The sequence below is a fragment of the Balearica regulorum genome, chromosome 9, assembly GCF_011004875.1.
Source record: "Balearica regulorum gibbericeps isolate bBalReg1 chromosome 9, bBalReg1.pri, whole genome shotgun sequence".
Lineage (NCBI taxonomy): Eukaryota > Metazoa > Chordata > Aves > Gruiformes > Gruidae > Balearica > Balearica regulorum.
In genome coordinates, this window is record NC_046192.1 from 2,502,404 (window position 1) to 2,517,598 (window position 15,195).

The following is a 15,195-nucleotide window of genomic DNA, read 5'->3' on the forward strand; positions in this document are numbered from 1 at the left end:
AAGTAAATTTTGACTTGCATTTTAAGCATGCCTTGTACATCAACCTGATTTCAGTTTACTTATTTGCTTATATGTTGATAGAATCCTGGCTCTGTATGTTAAGAACTGCATCTGCTCTCCCTGTAAATCAGCACTTCCCCTTGCTTAGGATGGCTCTTCTCCAGGGTCAATGTTTTCCATCAGTCAATTTTAACTCTAAAAATGTGGTGAGAAGTAGTAAAAGTAAGCAGCAAAAGCAGAAAATAGCAGCAATATGCTAGGAACCTGAGCTAAGGATTTCCTAGCTCCAGAGAAGAGGTCTGTGCTTATCCAGGGAAATTTGAGCAGGCGAGAAAGAAAGAAACCCGAGAAGCCCAACCAAACAAGGCTCTGGCTGGGAAGAGAGAAAATGGATGCACAAGATTAAGCAGAGAACAGTTTGCAGGAACAAGGAGAGTTCGTGCTATGATGTGTCGCTATTGGTTTAATTAATGAAACTACTAAGATGAGAAAAAAAAAAGAAATAAAAGCATCAATACCTCTTATAATATATGGTAAGCCTTATCTAAATACTAAAGCTTACAGTAATTTATTTATTCAGGAAAAAATTAGAAAGGTTCTCTCACTCATAGCTTTTTGGGGGAAAGATGGAGTCTTCATTAAAAATGTAGTGAATATGAAACTTTCTGTATTTAATTTTTTTTTTTTTTAAATTATAAGAACATACTTTGCCTATCCCATATAAATCAGAAAATCCCCTGCAAATTCTGCTTTGCTGTATTAGATGTATTTTGGTATGTCTGAAAATGCAGTAATTGACCTTGATAATCAGACCTGAAACACAAGAACTAAACAAAAAAGAAAGAAGGGGCATTTTAGGTTTTTGCTGAACAGCTGCATTTGCCTGGGCACGAGAAATGAATTCTTGATCAATTTAACATTTGTGATAGTCTGTTTACTCAACCTCAAATATTTTTCTTTGTTACGCAGTTAATATTTATTCTGTAAATGAAACTATTTCCTAATCCTCATATCCACTGTCCTGATTTTCTTGTGCATGCATGTTTCTATCTGTTCACACAATCAGCTTTTTCTTTCCAAAACCTTGGATTTTTCAAAACATTCACTTAAACATAAGATACCTCACTGATGCATTTTTCTTCTTAATATATCAAATTCTTTTTCCAATATTAGCTATAGATTTGAACTTCCACAGTACGGTGTAGGATTTTGTCTTAATGTTTTCTTTAAACAATTCTATAAATATTAGCAGCTGAGTTTTTATATCACACTAACAGTTTTCAGTCCTCAGTTTCACTTAACAGAAGAAATGCAAATGGATGAATGCACATAAGTAACAGTCAAGGTAGAGAAAAAACCACTTTGTTAACAACGGAATAATTCCAAATTTCAGAAGATTCATTGTAAGTGATAAGGTAGAAAGCTATATTTTGATGTAAATACTTACAAATTCCTAAATTTTGGAACTTTTTCATTTGTTAGTCTGGTAGATAAATACTATCTATGATCTTTTAGTTTTAAACTGTTTCTAAAAGGGAAAGATGCTTACAAATCTGATTTCCTACATTGTATTATTTTGGTACAGTTACTATATAAACCATGGGTACAGCAAGTACCAAAATCTACCACAATCGAAAACACAGTGGTGTGTGGAAATTTGGGGAGGGGGTGTATGTGTCTTTGAGGGAAAGAAAACACTGTGTTTGGGGTGGGGTTGCTGCTGTTTTTAAATTAGTTTTCCCATATCAAGAGAATTCTATTATATTGCAGGAATGAACATGTATCTGGATAAACCTGTAACTGGTAGAGAGCTCAACTGAGAAAAGCATTTTTTTCTTCCTCTCAACCTACAGTACCTCTCAGAAAACATTCTCTGGGCATAAAACAGCTGTCTTGAAAGCAGATACAAGACCTCTGCAGAGAGATGCTCACAGAGTCTTGAGACTTCCAGACAAAAAAAAAAAAAAACAAAACCAAAAAAACCCCTTCCAAAATTTATACTGATCATAGTGAGGTTTGATATTTGCCTAGACTGTTGACTTTGTTTAGTAGCCAAAGGTATATACACACAGACCTGATTTTAAACAGCGCTTATTTGCATATTTTGTTTTACTGTAGAGAAATATATATCAACTCCAACAAATCTGTCAGCAAATCCAGAGCAATAATAGTTCAGTCATTACTGTCCTAGTTTTCCTGCCACAAAAGGCAGTATCATCTGACACAGTTTCTTATATGCAAGAAACACAAGTTGCACAAAGAACACGTATTCTCTTCCTTACTTTGCAGCAATGTGAGAAGATCTGACATATGTATTCTTGTGTATATCGAGACCTACTGAGCAGTGCCATGAGGTGGGAGATAACTGTAGCATCCTGGAAACAAGTCAGAGAACAAAAAAGTATTAATACTGTATTTCAGCATAGTTTGTTCATAGTTTGTTACTTAAAAGAGTACTCCTGATTCTGCATTCAGTGTCCTCCCTCCTACTGAAACTCATATGGACACAAGACAGACTGCAAGGCACAAGTGACAGTTCTGAGTCAAGTTCTCATGGAAAAAATAAAAAAGTCAATGCAAGTTAGATAGAAAACTTCTGGGATTTGTCTCCAGAAACTTCATGAGAAAACAATAAAAGAATAGGGGGAAAAAAAACATACCAACTGCAAACACGGTCACTGAAAGTGATTACTCCAGGAGTTATCTTAGTATTTTCTTACAAGTGTGATTTACTTACCTCTTCATTTCAGCTCAGAGCAGAAAAGCGCAGGGAGGGGAACAAGGTCCCAGACTGAACAAGGTACAGTCCACCTTGAATTCTGTGGCACTCGCTTTCTAACTGATTAATATGGGGTAATAATCTCCTTTGTCTTTAAGTCAAACATAGACACACACACTATAGATGCTATTAGTATGGGCAACACTAGTGACAGAGAATTCCAAACAAATCAGCAAAAGAAAATCATCATACTGAAGTTCCGTTCTGAAAACACATCCAGTTACTTAAGCTCTGTGGTAAATTACAAAACTGCAACATTTTAAAGCTTTCAGTTACTTTTACCAGTACACTTTAGCAGCAGCAACTGCAGTACTATTAAACGAAACACTGGCCATTTTAGTTTGGAAAGACGGAAAACTAAATTACTCCATGAGATAAAGGGTGCTGAACAGAGGAGATGAAAGACTGAATGAGTCTTCCTTTCCAGAGAACTTATGCTATACTGACCCTAAATACAAGTCAGATTTTTTGTTTCACCTGCAGGAGAATGATGAATTGCAACCCTCTAACTAGGGAGAGGTGGATTAAAATCAGAGCAAAATCCTCATGCTCCTTGGCTACTTTTACAGCAATGAAAGTAGCACTAGCCTGCTGGTTTTAATGGCTACAGCTTCAGAGATGCACAGTGGTTTGTGGAAAGTTTTATTTTCCAATTACTTGGGAAACTTCCAATCGCACTTTTGATATTAGCAAGATACACATGCATAAGTCTCTCCTATTTGTATATGTATTTGAGATTAGGCAAAGCTTTGCAATATTTAATTTTGTTGTTTTTAATATTTTATATATAAATGTATAAAATTTAGCAGACATTTTAGAAAGCTTTGCTGCCAACAATCCAACCTCCTTGTTCTCAACAGAAAACAATAGGACAAGAAAGCCAAGAAACACACTGAGACTAAAACCAACTTCTGTTTCTACTGCTTGTTTCTCAATAACTGGAAAGGATCAACGTGCAACAACCTCATTTGTCATTTCAGCATCCTATAGAAAGTTACTTACTAGGGGCTGGAGTTCTACCAGGTACACCAGCCATATATCCATGCTTACTGCATGCTTATGTGCATAGGAAAAGCAAGGGACAAACTATTCTAAGCAGTATTCTTACCGTCTGGTCGACAGTAGCTCCATCTGACCTTCTGCCTTTACATATATACAAACACGACTATTTCTTTGCAACTTCAGAACCTAAAGGCCTGCAAGGAACTGGTTTGGTTGCAATAGTGGACATTAAATCCACAAATATGTTGTAAGAGCACTCATGGTCATAACCATAATGAAGTGGTTCTTGACTGTCCCCGACAGAGGTAATCCTGCAGTGGTGTGTAAACTAAGTGGGTATTGGGTTTTGGGCATGTGCCAAGCAGAGCAGCAAATTTCCATGAGAAACCAAACAGAAACAGCTAACAAGCCAACCTTGTTCTTACAAAGTCATAGCAGGTCCCCAAAACTTCTGAAGTGTCTCCTTTGAGTTAAGCAAAACAAACTGACAACATACCCAGGATTCCTTTGTGGTTTAACACATTTGACCCATTAAAACAGATTCTTGTCATTTTCTGTAAATGTCAGGCAGCTGAAGCTATCAACCCACATTAATGTTCAACACAACATACATACATACATGCTAAGAGGCTTATCAGCAATAAAATGCACCTCAGAGAAAACAACCAAGAAGTCAGGAGGGTAGGGGGAAGAGGAAAAAAAAAAAAAAAAAAAGAGACACACCTCATGAATTAGAGGCAGTAAAGCTAATGAAAAAAGGAGCTTCAAAATGTAGGATACAAGACCTGAAATCTCCTGCAGGGAAATCACTGACTAGGTAATCTGGCTTATTTCAAAAATTGCAACTAGAAGGATGTAAATGCTGGTCTAAAAGCTAAACTCTAATTAAATTCATTGAGATATTGCTCTTGCCAAAGATAAGAGTTATGAGAATTCACAACTAAAGAAATATACGTAGAGTGAGCAGAGTGGAAAAATCTGCACCAGCTCAGTAATCCTTAGCCAGAGGAGATCCCCAGGAACTAAAACCGATTCAAACTGCTGCTATTAAAGAAGCATAGACACAGTGTTCCCTAATGTTAGCAACATATGTTTTTCTATCTACGTGATCTAGAAAACCATAAAACATTACAAACTTTGAGGCTGTCTGCAAACAGAAAACACATTTGTCCTGCTTTGGTGTCTTCCCCCAAATAGGTGGGGTTCTAATTTACAAACACCCACTAGTATACATTGCTCAATAACTGTATTTTGTCATACCTTAAATTTGTTTTTCTCTCAGCTAACCAGGAAATTCTAGATAAGAATTTATAGATGTCAATATCCATACAGGTTCTTAGGGAGAAAAAGAAAGCCAGAAGAGTAGCAACTAATTTGCTGGTGACTAGCTTGCTGCCAGATTTGGCCCTCGCATCAATCGGGTAATTCTTATGGACTGCTCTGTGCAGCAGAGAGATACTGGCAAGTACAGATCTGCATTGCTGTCAGGCAATGAATACAACTTGCACTCATGACCTCACCACCACCAGATGACCAATGCACATCTGGATACTGAATAATGCTGCCAACTCAGAAATGGTCCTACAAAAGGCTATAGGACTTTCTCTCCTTCCCTCAAGCTGGTAGAAAGGTTTTGCATCTCGGGTCTATTTTTAAACTTGAACTGGTGAACTGCTTATGAAAATCACAAGAATAACATTTAGATTATTCTTCATTAACAAAGAAAGCACTTGAAATCTATAAAAAGTGCAAGGCGGCAAGCCTTGTATCAGGAGTCACTGGAAATCAACCTGAAGCTAGGGAAGCACAGAAGATTTCTGATGCTATCTTTCACAGATTCCACCAGAACATATCCTCCCATATCCTTGGTTTTATCTACCAAACTATGAATACAAATCTATTGCTTTCATCTTTGAATAAAATATGCAGTTAAACTCTCTTATTCAGCACAGGTGAATGCATAACATCTCTCTACCTGTATCTAACATCAGGGAAGGAACTAACAAACTTTTATTTCACATCCTAGCCAGTGACATCACCACGCAATAGTTCAGTTTCACCTAAAACTTCAACAGGCTTGATCACACGAGTATTTTTGGCTGCAGTTTGATAGATTGGAGAGTTTTGATAAAGACATAAGTAGACAGAAATTGAGCCTCTAACAGTTTGGAAGCTCTACTATAGAGTTATAGAAATGGGAATAGAATGACATACAGCAATTTGCATAAGATAACATTTTACTGACCAGTGTGGCATCATGGCCCAAGGTTAAGTTCCTGGGATAGGAAGGTTTTCACTTTGGATGACAAAAGGCATTTTAATTTAGCATTTATGAGACCGGGCTGTTCTGATACCAAACACTGACAGGGCACTTTTAGTGTCACTGTGACCCCAGCAATGATGATGTATATATATATGATACGAGGGTTAAAGAATCCTTGCAATCAACAAGAGTAAGGGTGCCCTGAAATTCTACCAATAAAGAACTGTGTTATTAGTTATTCTGGACTATAAAAGGATACTTTTGAGAAGCGATTCTTTAGAGATATCTTTTATACAATTTCTCATTTTGTTCCATCAAATCAGAAATGTTGGGGTATGGAAAGGTTAAAATCTCTTGAAAAGTTGCAAGAGTGCTTCCTTAAATACTTGTGACAAAATCATGTTAATTTTGCCCCTTGATTCTGCTAAAATATATCCAAATTCTATCATAATTTTGGTATATTTATCAGAAAAGAATCTAGAAAGAGTAAAAAGATGTAGACATTAGTGACTTCCAAATAAATGCAAATAGTAATTATGTGACAATGAGGCTATATAATTCCTTTTTTCTTTTCATATTAAGTAACAAAGGATCTTTCCAGCAACCCTAGTAAACAACATTGAGTCTACATTCATAATTTGCAGTTAAAACTATGAGATATACAAATCCCTTAAAGTGTCTGCTAACAAAGACTAGTTCCTGGCAACTCGTGACAAATATCTATGCATCACATGACCTGTAACAAAACTACTGTCCATCCAAACAGAATTAGAGAATTCAGAAAGAGAATTAACAGAGTTGCATTTACCTGCTTGCATCCCAATACATTACAACAAAATGTGACATCTATTCTTAAAGCATTTCTTTGTAATAGATGATTATTATTCTTTTTTCCAAATCAGAAAACTGAAATTCTTACATTCAACCAAATAACTTAAATTCAAGCTCTCTAAGCTAGAATTCATCATTTTACAATTCTCAATTTTAGGAAACAGTTCAGATTAGAGAACATTTAGCCTTGCTGCATGGGCTCGGAGGTCACAAACAGAAGGAATGGAGTAAGGCATTACTTTTTTGGTTGGTTTTGTTTCTGTTTTTTAAATGAGATTTCATGTTTATTCCCTTTCAAACCTATTACAAACAAAAAGAAATATTTTCAAGGCCCTTTAAATAGCTATCTTTAAAGCACTTGTGTATCCCGGATCTTAAGGGAGAGGTGTCCTGAAACCTCTAGAATGACTGTAACATCCTTGGAGACATTGAGCTGAGCCATATCATGTTGTCTTGGGAATAGTCTTGGCCAAGGTTTGACAGAAAAGAAATTCTGGGAAAAGTTGCTATCTTAGATACAACTCGGGAACCAACTTTTCAGAAGTCTTCTCCAGAATTGCTGGACAAGAATGAAAAAGCCATTGACAAACTTAGTCTCTGACGTTTCCAAATAGGACCTGTTAAAGGCAGAACTGGAGAGGCTGCTGAATAAGCCCTTTCATTCAGTCAAGATCTGAAGCTATCTGGAATGATGACAGTCTCCCTGGAGCTGTTGTGATCAGAAACAAAGAGGGAGCAGGGTGGCTAAACAAGAACTTTAAGTTCTTCCTGTTATTCTCAATGTCAGAAAAGCAGTGTCTGCCATAAACTGTTGATGACATCCATAATTACTTCTTTAATTGCAAAAACAACTTCTCAACTGCTGCCTTGTGAAACAGATTGCAGCAGTGGGGTTGTGGCTATACCAAGAGGTAAGAATATTGTCTCTTCTTTTTGAAGGATCTGCATTCGTTACTTTTCAAAACACAGGTTCGGGTATTCCCACAAGAGAAGCAAAAAAGCAGCTGATTTGCAGAAATATAACCTTAAGCAGTCATAAAATATTTAACTTTCAGGCACCCAACTGGAATGGGAGATTGGATAAATGGGTATTACACAGTTGAACCTAAAGAACAAGGGCATCCTCACCAGATGATCCTTTCCTGTAGCTATGGTTAATTAAGGGACATCATGTTTGCCTGAATAAGGAACGGGGGTGGCTGAGTTCTGATGTCACTGTTGTGCAACAAATCAAAGGATGAAATAGAAAGTCCAGTATCTTAAGCATATTTCACCCACAATGTTAGTGGTAATTTATGCCAATACTGGTTCTTTCACAATTCTGCTCATACTCTTCCACTTTGTCTCCCTTCAAGATATCAAACCTCTCTTACAAATAGGGAGCAATTAGCAGTCTCTATTGAGCGCTCCTCCCCAGGAAGAGGTATGGATTGTTAATGGAGCCTCGGCTTTGAATGTTGAGAGCAGGAAGCAGATGCCCCTGTAATTATGAACTCTTAGACGCCAGCTTGGGGAAACCTGGGATCATGAAGTGGAGGCAAAGGAAGGAAGGGAGACACAAAGAGGAAATTCTCAGATCACTCAGGAGACATGCCTTCAGTGGCCACACATACCATCTGCATTGAGGGTTTCCTTGCTGAACAATCAAAAATCAATTGGGAACAAAAAGGTAGTGAACAGTGGAGGACAAAGCTGGCTGATTACCTACACACACTAAATACAAGGGTAAGCTGTGAAAAGCTGCAGAAAGACTTCATGAGATGGACTAATTGGAAGATGAAATTCAGAATAGGCATACGGTAAAACTGAGTTCATGGAAAACAAGTTTTCGTTCTAGAGTGGCAATAGCTATGTAAATGTAAGGAAGCATTAGAAGAACAACAGAGAAAAAACCAGACATGACAGCACTGCATAACAACTAGACAAAAAAAAATCATGAAGAAAGTCTGTTGAGGACTAGTAACACACAGAAATAGTTTCTGGTCACAACAGAGACCCCCGAACCATAGAGAAAGTATGAAATCAAAGGCCAGCTGTGTCCTTCTCTGCAAGTATCAAGTATTCCTCAGCAAGCAACAGTCACCCCTTTGAGTGGTGAGATGCTTGGCATTGTGGACTGCCAATTACACTCAGAAGCTGGATCTGCTCAGTGACCTCCATCAAGACTGGTGCAAGACTGCTACCCTCTTCCTAGGAGAAAGAGATTGCTTCTATAGAACAGTTTTCAAGCCACAGCCTTCTTCATCTCTTACACTGAGACAAAGGAAGACGGAAGAGTGCAAATCCTTCTTTCCCTTCCTTCCAAAAGACAGCCACTGACTTTGGGCAAGGCCTTTTGTGCCTACACTGCCAAGAGGCAGCACTACCTTTCGACGGGGCTCCGCTTCAATGGTTCTGCCCAGTCACCTCAACAAGGTCAGCACCAATAGCCTTATTGCTCCCATGCTCCAAGCTGAACTCAAGATTATAGCAGTGGTAGAGGGGACATATTCTATCCTCCTGTCAGTTAAATGTAAACCACACGTATATTAACTAAAAGCAGAGGAATTTTGGAGGTGAATGTCTTCCACGTGAAGTGCGAAAGTTAAGCAAGCACCCTCACATCTGGAGTGGGAGGACAGTGTCAGATAAAACTTTAAGTTTCAGAAACCAAAGTTTGCCAGTATAGCTGTAAATACCATTTAGAGACAGTTTTTATTTCTGAAGACTGCAAGCAAGCCTGAAAATTTTAGGGTTTTTCTTTATCAGTGTGCTACCTTGTCAACCATCTCATATCAAATATTGCTATAAAAGTTAGGTGAGCCAGATGTCTTAAATGTAGGTCAGAAATGCTAACACTGTTGGGTCAAACACATCCTCATTACTACTGCAGACAAGACCTTTCACTCCCACCAACTCTACAGGTTTTAAAAGGACATAATAATCTGCTTACAACTTACTGTATATAGTAGTTCCTCTGGAGTTACAGGGCTGATGAAAATGGTACGGAGACATCGCAGGCAAGCTTCAATAAACTTCAAATCTGGCGACAGTAATCCTATAAATATAGACAAAATCTACTATTCAGTTTCATTATCTTTGCTTATTTGCCTACTTTAGGAATATTTACTAACAAAGATCCATTAAGGAAAAAGTACCTTGCAATAAGGCTGGGATAATATGGCAGTCTAGTAGGGATTTGACATTATTCTCTGTACCCATTGCAAGGCTTCCGAGGACTACCGCACATTCTGTTCTCAGTTCTGTGCTGGAGGTTTCTTGCTGAAGTAAATACAGCAACCTGGAAATAGAATTATTTTTAGAGGAAAATTCAGATGGAAGAGAACTTTTCAGTGTAGTTTTAAAAAAAAAATATCTGTATCCTGCTAGGTAAAGAAGATGAAGTCCTTAACAGAAAGATGAAGACAGAACAAAAGAGTAAGATGAATACTTTATTCATAAGAACCTTTTTACACTGTGTGTTCCTGCGCAGGTTTTACTTGCTGTCATGATAGAAGGATACCACTTTTTTCTAAAACTGTAGTGCCACAGTACTAATATCCGGAATGAGGTCTTTCAGGATACCAGAAGATCCCAAATTTCAATTAAAGGAAACGAGTCTGCAGTTTGACGTCAATGGGAAAGGGAACCTCATGCATCTCCCTAACACCTAGGGACATGACTATCACTATCATGATGGTTGTTATCTTTGGCAGTGATTTCTTCTGAGTCACTGTTGTAAAATAATTCCATCATCAAGCACAAGCATGGGGGCTGAGAGCCATCTGAGTTTTGAACACTGAGAAATGATCATATATGAACATGAAGAAAGCCCAGAAAAGTTTCATATGCAGGAAGGCAGCTGAATCGTAGCTAAACAGGATCACTTCAAGCCTAAAAGACATTTTGCCAAAAGCGTACCTTGTCTCTCAATCATTTTGAATTCTTTATACAGTATCAAGATCAAAATATGTTCAAAGGGAACCCCTTTGAACATATTTTAGATTACACCAGTAGCACCTGAATCACAGCAGAGGTCACCAAACACTTTCAGTCTAAATCTGAATCACGCAAAGAGCCCAGACAGCAACCAGATTCCTACCTCGCATCCGCACAGATTATCACTTAAGTTTATAAACCATGTGAATCTCAAAGATGAAAACCATTTAACTAAGGGCTCCCATATTGCATATGGATCTGAGCAAAACTACAACAGGTAAAATGACTTGGACATTGAGATAGAATTCTCTCTGTATATGTAACATACACAGTCATTTTTCTAGATTCAGTGAGCTAAGATAGAAATATTGTCAATTAAGTAACACTCTGTCTAGTTAGAAAAGGTCTCTCCTAAAGCCAGGCAATATACTGAAGCCTTCTCTAGGCACAAAAAGGAGCGTGAAGTTAAAATGTACCCCACTGCTGACGGGGACAGAAATAGTTACTCAGGTAAACAGATCCCTGAACAAAATGCCCCAAAAGCTGAGTTCCTAAATCAAAGGCAAGGGGGGGCGGGGGGGAACCAAACAAAACCCAGAAACACAGTAGCTAAATGCAATTTAGGTACATAGGACTGAAAAAGGCCACTAAGGGAAGTGCAAGCAGCCCCACAACAGACAGTAGACAGAAGAGTACCTTTAACACACACTCCAAATGTTTTCCACTTACATAAGGCAGAAATTACTTCTTAGAATGCCTTACATTTGAAACCAAATCATTGCTGTTTTCTTTAAACCATTCATTCCACAACCTTAGCAAAGGCAGCCAGGTTCTTTGCCCTCCTGTTTATCTGTTTTATCTGAAGGGCAAATTATTCCTGATGTTTAGAAACCTTTTCTAATTCCTTGTATAAACCTATTCCTGACTAATTTACATCAATTTGGTATTGCTCACATATTATCCTTTAACTTGTATAATCCTTCTCATATCGTACAGTGACCAGCTAATGGTCACTCTTCCTGAGGCACGTTGGCCCAGACTACCCACATGGCTAGTTTTTAGGGAATAAGCTGGGAAATACGTTTCAGAGTGCTGGGGCAAAGAGAACTGGCCAGTAGCATCTGTCCCCTTGCTGTGAGAAAGGCTTTACTTACACACTGTTACCGACCACTACTAACTTGGGTATATGCTAGGCTTCATTTCATAATTATCTGAAGGAGTACCATTACCGAAAAATACCTATTCTTGGATGATTTAAGACCGCCAAGCCCCCCTGCCAACCAAGGGAAAAAAACCCCTCAAACCAAGAATCAAGACTAAACCAATCCTTTCAACTGATTATTTTCTAACAAGCTTAGAAAGCCATTCAGCAAGCTTTTCAGACATGGAACTGTCTGGGGAATACCAGGAGACTCCTCTGATGTAAGTCTTGGTAAGTATGGATCTAATTACTAACTAAACAATGTCAGCAACACTTTTTCTTTTTTTTTTAATAGTTTTTAATAAGCTAGATGTTGATTTAGAAATACAAAAATATTCCCTTCCATTTTCACTACAAAGTCCTGAAAACCTGCTCTGAGATGGATCTTCCCTGTACAGATCACACCTTCTCTGATTATTAAATACTGCGATAAATAATCTTTTCCTCGTATCCAGAAATGTTCAGTCATGTCCTAAACAACTTTAAAAAAAAAAAAAAGGAATTTTTACAAAATCCAAAAGAACCCTAAATTCTGAAGGTGCTTCTCTTCCAAAGAAAAGAACTGCTATTTTCTTTCACATTAACACTCTGCACTTGGAACAGATGTTATAGCTATGTTAAAGAGTGAAAATGAAACACGTTGAGACTATAATCCATAGTTTTTCTATGTGTTTAACATAGAAATTCCTAACTAAGCTTTATAATTAGTGAAGATAAAAAATTAAGTTCAGATTTTACATATAGTAAGTTTTTGAAATAATAACATCCTTTTCTAGACCTTTAAAATACGGTTGTGTTTCAGATTAGGTTTTCCAGAGCTAGACATCCTATTACAGCATTTTCTGTTTCTTTCTTTAAAAAGAGAGAACTAGCACCAAGTAAAATTGAACATTAAGTAGCTAAATGGCAAACTATAAAATTACAAAAAGTTTCAAGTGAGGAGAACCCATAGACCTGATAAAGATGAAATTGTGCATTAATAAACTACTGTTAAACATTAAGGACAAAGACCACATCCTTCTATTGCCGCAGGAGACACAGAGATAGCACACTAACATAGATCCTGGACTGGTTTGTTATTTCCAGAGTCAAGCATAGACAAATTCAGCAAAGATGTTTGTGATGCATTCCTCCTATGTATTAATATTAAAAGGATAAAGAGGTAGAAAAATGGCAGGCACATGCAGGGATAAAAGGGAAGGTCATAATTTGGATTTGGGAAATCTAAAAAAAATTAAGGTACTTGTTCATAGTCCACATGTTTTAAGAACACAATGTCCCTGCTTAACTTGGATCCCTTATCTCTGGCCTTATTCCTATCAGCCAGCCATTTGACTTCTACCAAACCTGCAGAAATATTGGAACAAGACTCTGCTAGAGCCGCCATAACTCACTTTTGCAGAGCCTGAGAGCTTCAGGAGAAACCAAAAGCCCAGAACAGATACTCTAAAACAGCAAAAAGGTGTTAATGTTCCTGTTGATTCACTCTTCAGCCTGTGATCCCACAGTAAAGCTCATTGTAACGAGACAGGAAATGAAATAAAGCTAATGGAAAGATCTTGCAACAGCAGCTTCATGAACATTAATCCACGGTTTGACGCTAAGTAGTTTAAAACACAGTATTTGGACTTTTTTGATGTTCTAGAAGGCTTCCCTAAGATATTTCCCTCTAATGTTTATATAGAATACTATTTCTTCCATTTGTCCCTATGCTTCTAAGAGCAATTAACTGATTAAAGCCTCTTTTTCAGATGTCAGTAACGGTATCCATATCTGAATGAGGCAGGTAGTAAATCCATCCGGAGAGATGCTTCAATGAACTCCATCAACAACTACGCCTAGAAACCAAAAATAAGATTAGCTGGAGGCACGACGTACTTTGAACAACTGATAGGGATTCATCTAGGAAAACCACCCAATATTCTAGATAAAGTAGAAAACTCTCAAGGAAAGTAGCAGCTGAACAAATGGTAACTACAGTGGCTTAGCAAGGAAGATAAATGGTTCAGATTTTCCCTTCTTTCAAAGACTATCGAGATGGGTACGGTGCAGAGCTGTGCACTGTAATACACACTTTCATGATTTAGACATCAATTCAGTCTGAACACAGACCTCACAGTTACCTAAGTTTAACAGAAATTTACTCTATGACATTCCATCCCACTTATAAGTTGTCACAACAATCTCTAAAGTTCTTAAAATACCTTGGAAGGAGATAAAACTCAGCTGTTAGTAAAAGCACATTTTCAGCACTCATCAAGCCTCATAAGCAGGCAAGTGGAAAAAAAGCTCAGGGTAACAGTTTGAGTTATAGTACCGTGAATCTTAAGATACCTTTTATCAAACTATGTGAATAAATAAGAGCTTTAATTCAATCATGATTATCTGAATATTTATCATTAGTCCTCTCGCAAAACCAGATGAATGCACTATTTGCTGGAAGGTTGTGATTTCTTATTCTACCTTTGGAAGGTGCTTGTCTTTCAGTCGATTGCAAGAAGGCCTGAAAACTAACATGGAAACATATGTGATAAATACACAGATGAAGGTACTACTGAGGCCTATTATTTACTGTCGGCTTACAGAACATTGAATAAAACATTAATGCATGTGTAGAGGTTGACCTCTGAACACATAGGAAGTCCCAGTGAGCATCAATCCCAAACTGTGAACTGAAGTACGAGAATAGATCAAACAAGATAGGACAATATACAATTTGTTTTTAAAAACTGCTCTTTTCAATGCATTTTAAGCATTACTTTTCAAACAGCATAACAGGAAGCAATCACTGGCCACAAAATTTTCCAAAGCAAGAACTAACCATCGTTTTACAAGTACACAGAATAATTTCTGTAAAATATCCGAAGCGACAAATTAAATAATTATGGATTCTTACACACAAAGACTCAAAAATATGAGCTATTTTTATGACTGTTAGCCAAAGAAATGTATCCTAAACTGAGATGTCATGGTCTCATTTCTGGAAGCAACAAGTCAATTCAAAAATCTCCAAAAGTTAGATCCAAGGGGCATGGGCTATCTGTACTACCAAGCTAAAAAAAAAATCCTAGAAAGTAAAGATAACCGCTTCTGAAAAACTTCATACAAAGTAAATAGTACCTGTCAGGTTTTTTTAAAAAAAAAAAACAAGTCGAGAAGTGTGACTGTAGGACTCAGCTTTGAACTATACTATTGAATATG

General features: G+C 37.4%; 1 protein-coding gene across 7 annotated transcripts in view; it reads right to left on the reverse strand.

Moving 5' to 3' along the window:
- Positions 1–15,195, reverse strand: part of ARMC8 (armadillo repeat containing 8) — a 73,595-nt gene that overhangs the window by 29,885 nt on the left and 28,515 nt on the right. For all 7 annotated transcript variants that reach the window (XR_012836702.1, XM_075760774.1, XM_075760778.1 and 4 more), the window contains 3 exons: positions 10,013–10,155; positions 9,815–9,912; positions 2,283–2,375 (listed from right to left, as the gene is read on the reverse strand). Coding sequence is in view for 6 of the 7 variants with exons in the window: in XM_075760774.1 (XP_075616889.1) it covers positions 2,283–2,375; positions 9,815–9,912; positions 10,013–10,155 (334 nt within the window). In the remaining variant the exon portion in view is untranslated. The remainder of the gene's footprint in view (positions 1–2,282; positions 2,376–9,814; positions 9,913–10,012; positions 10,156–15,195) is intronic.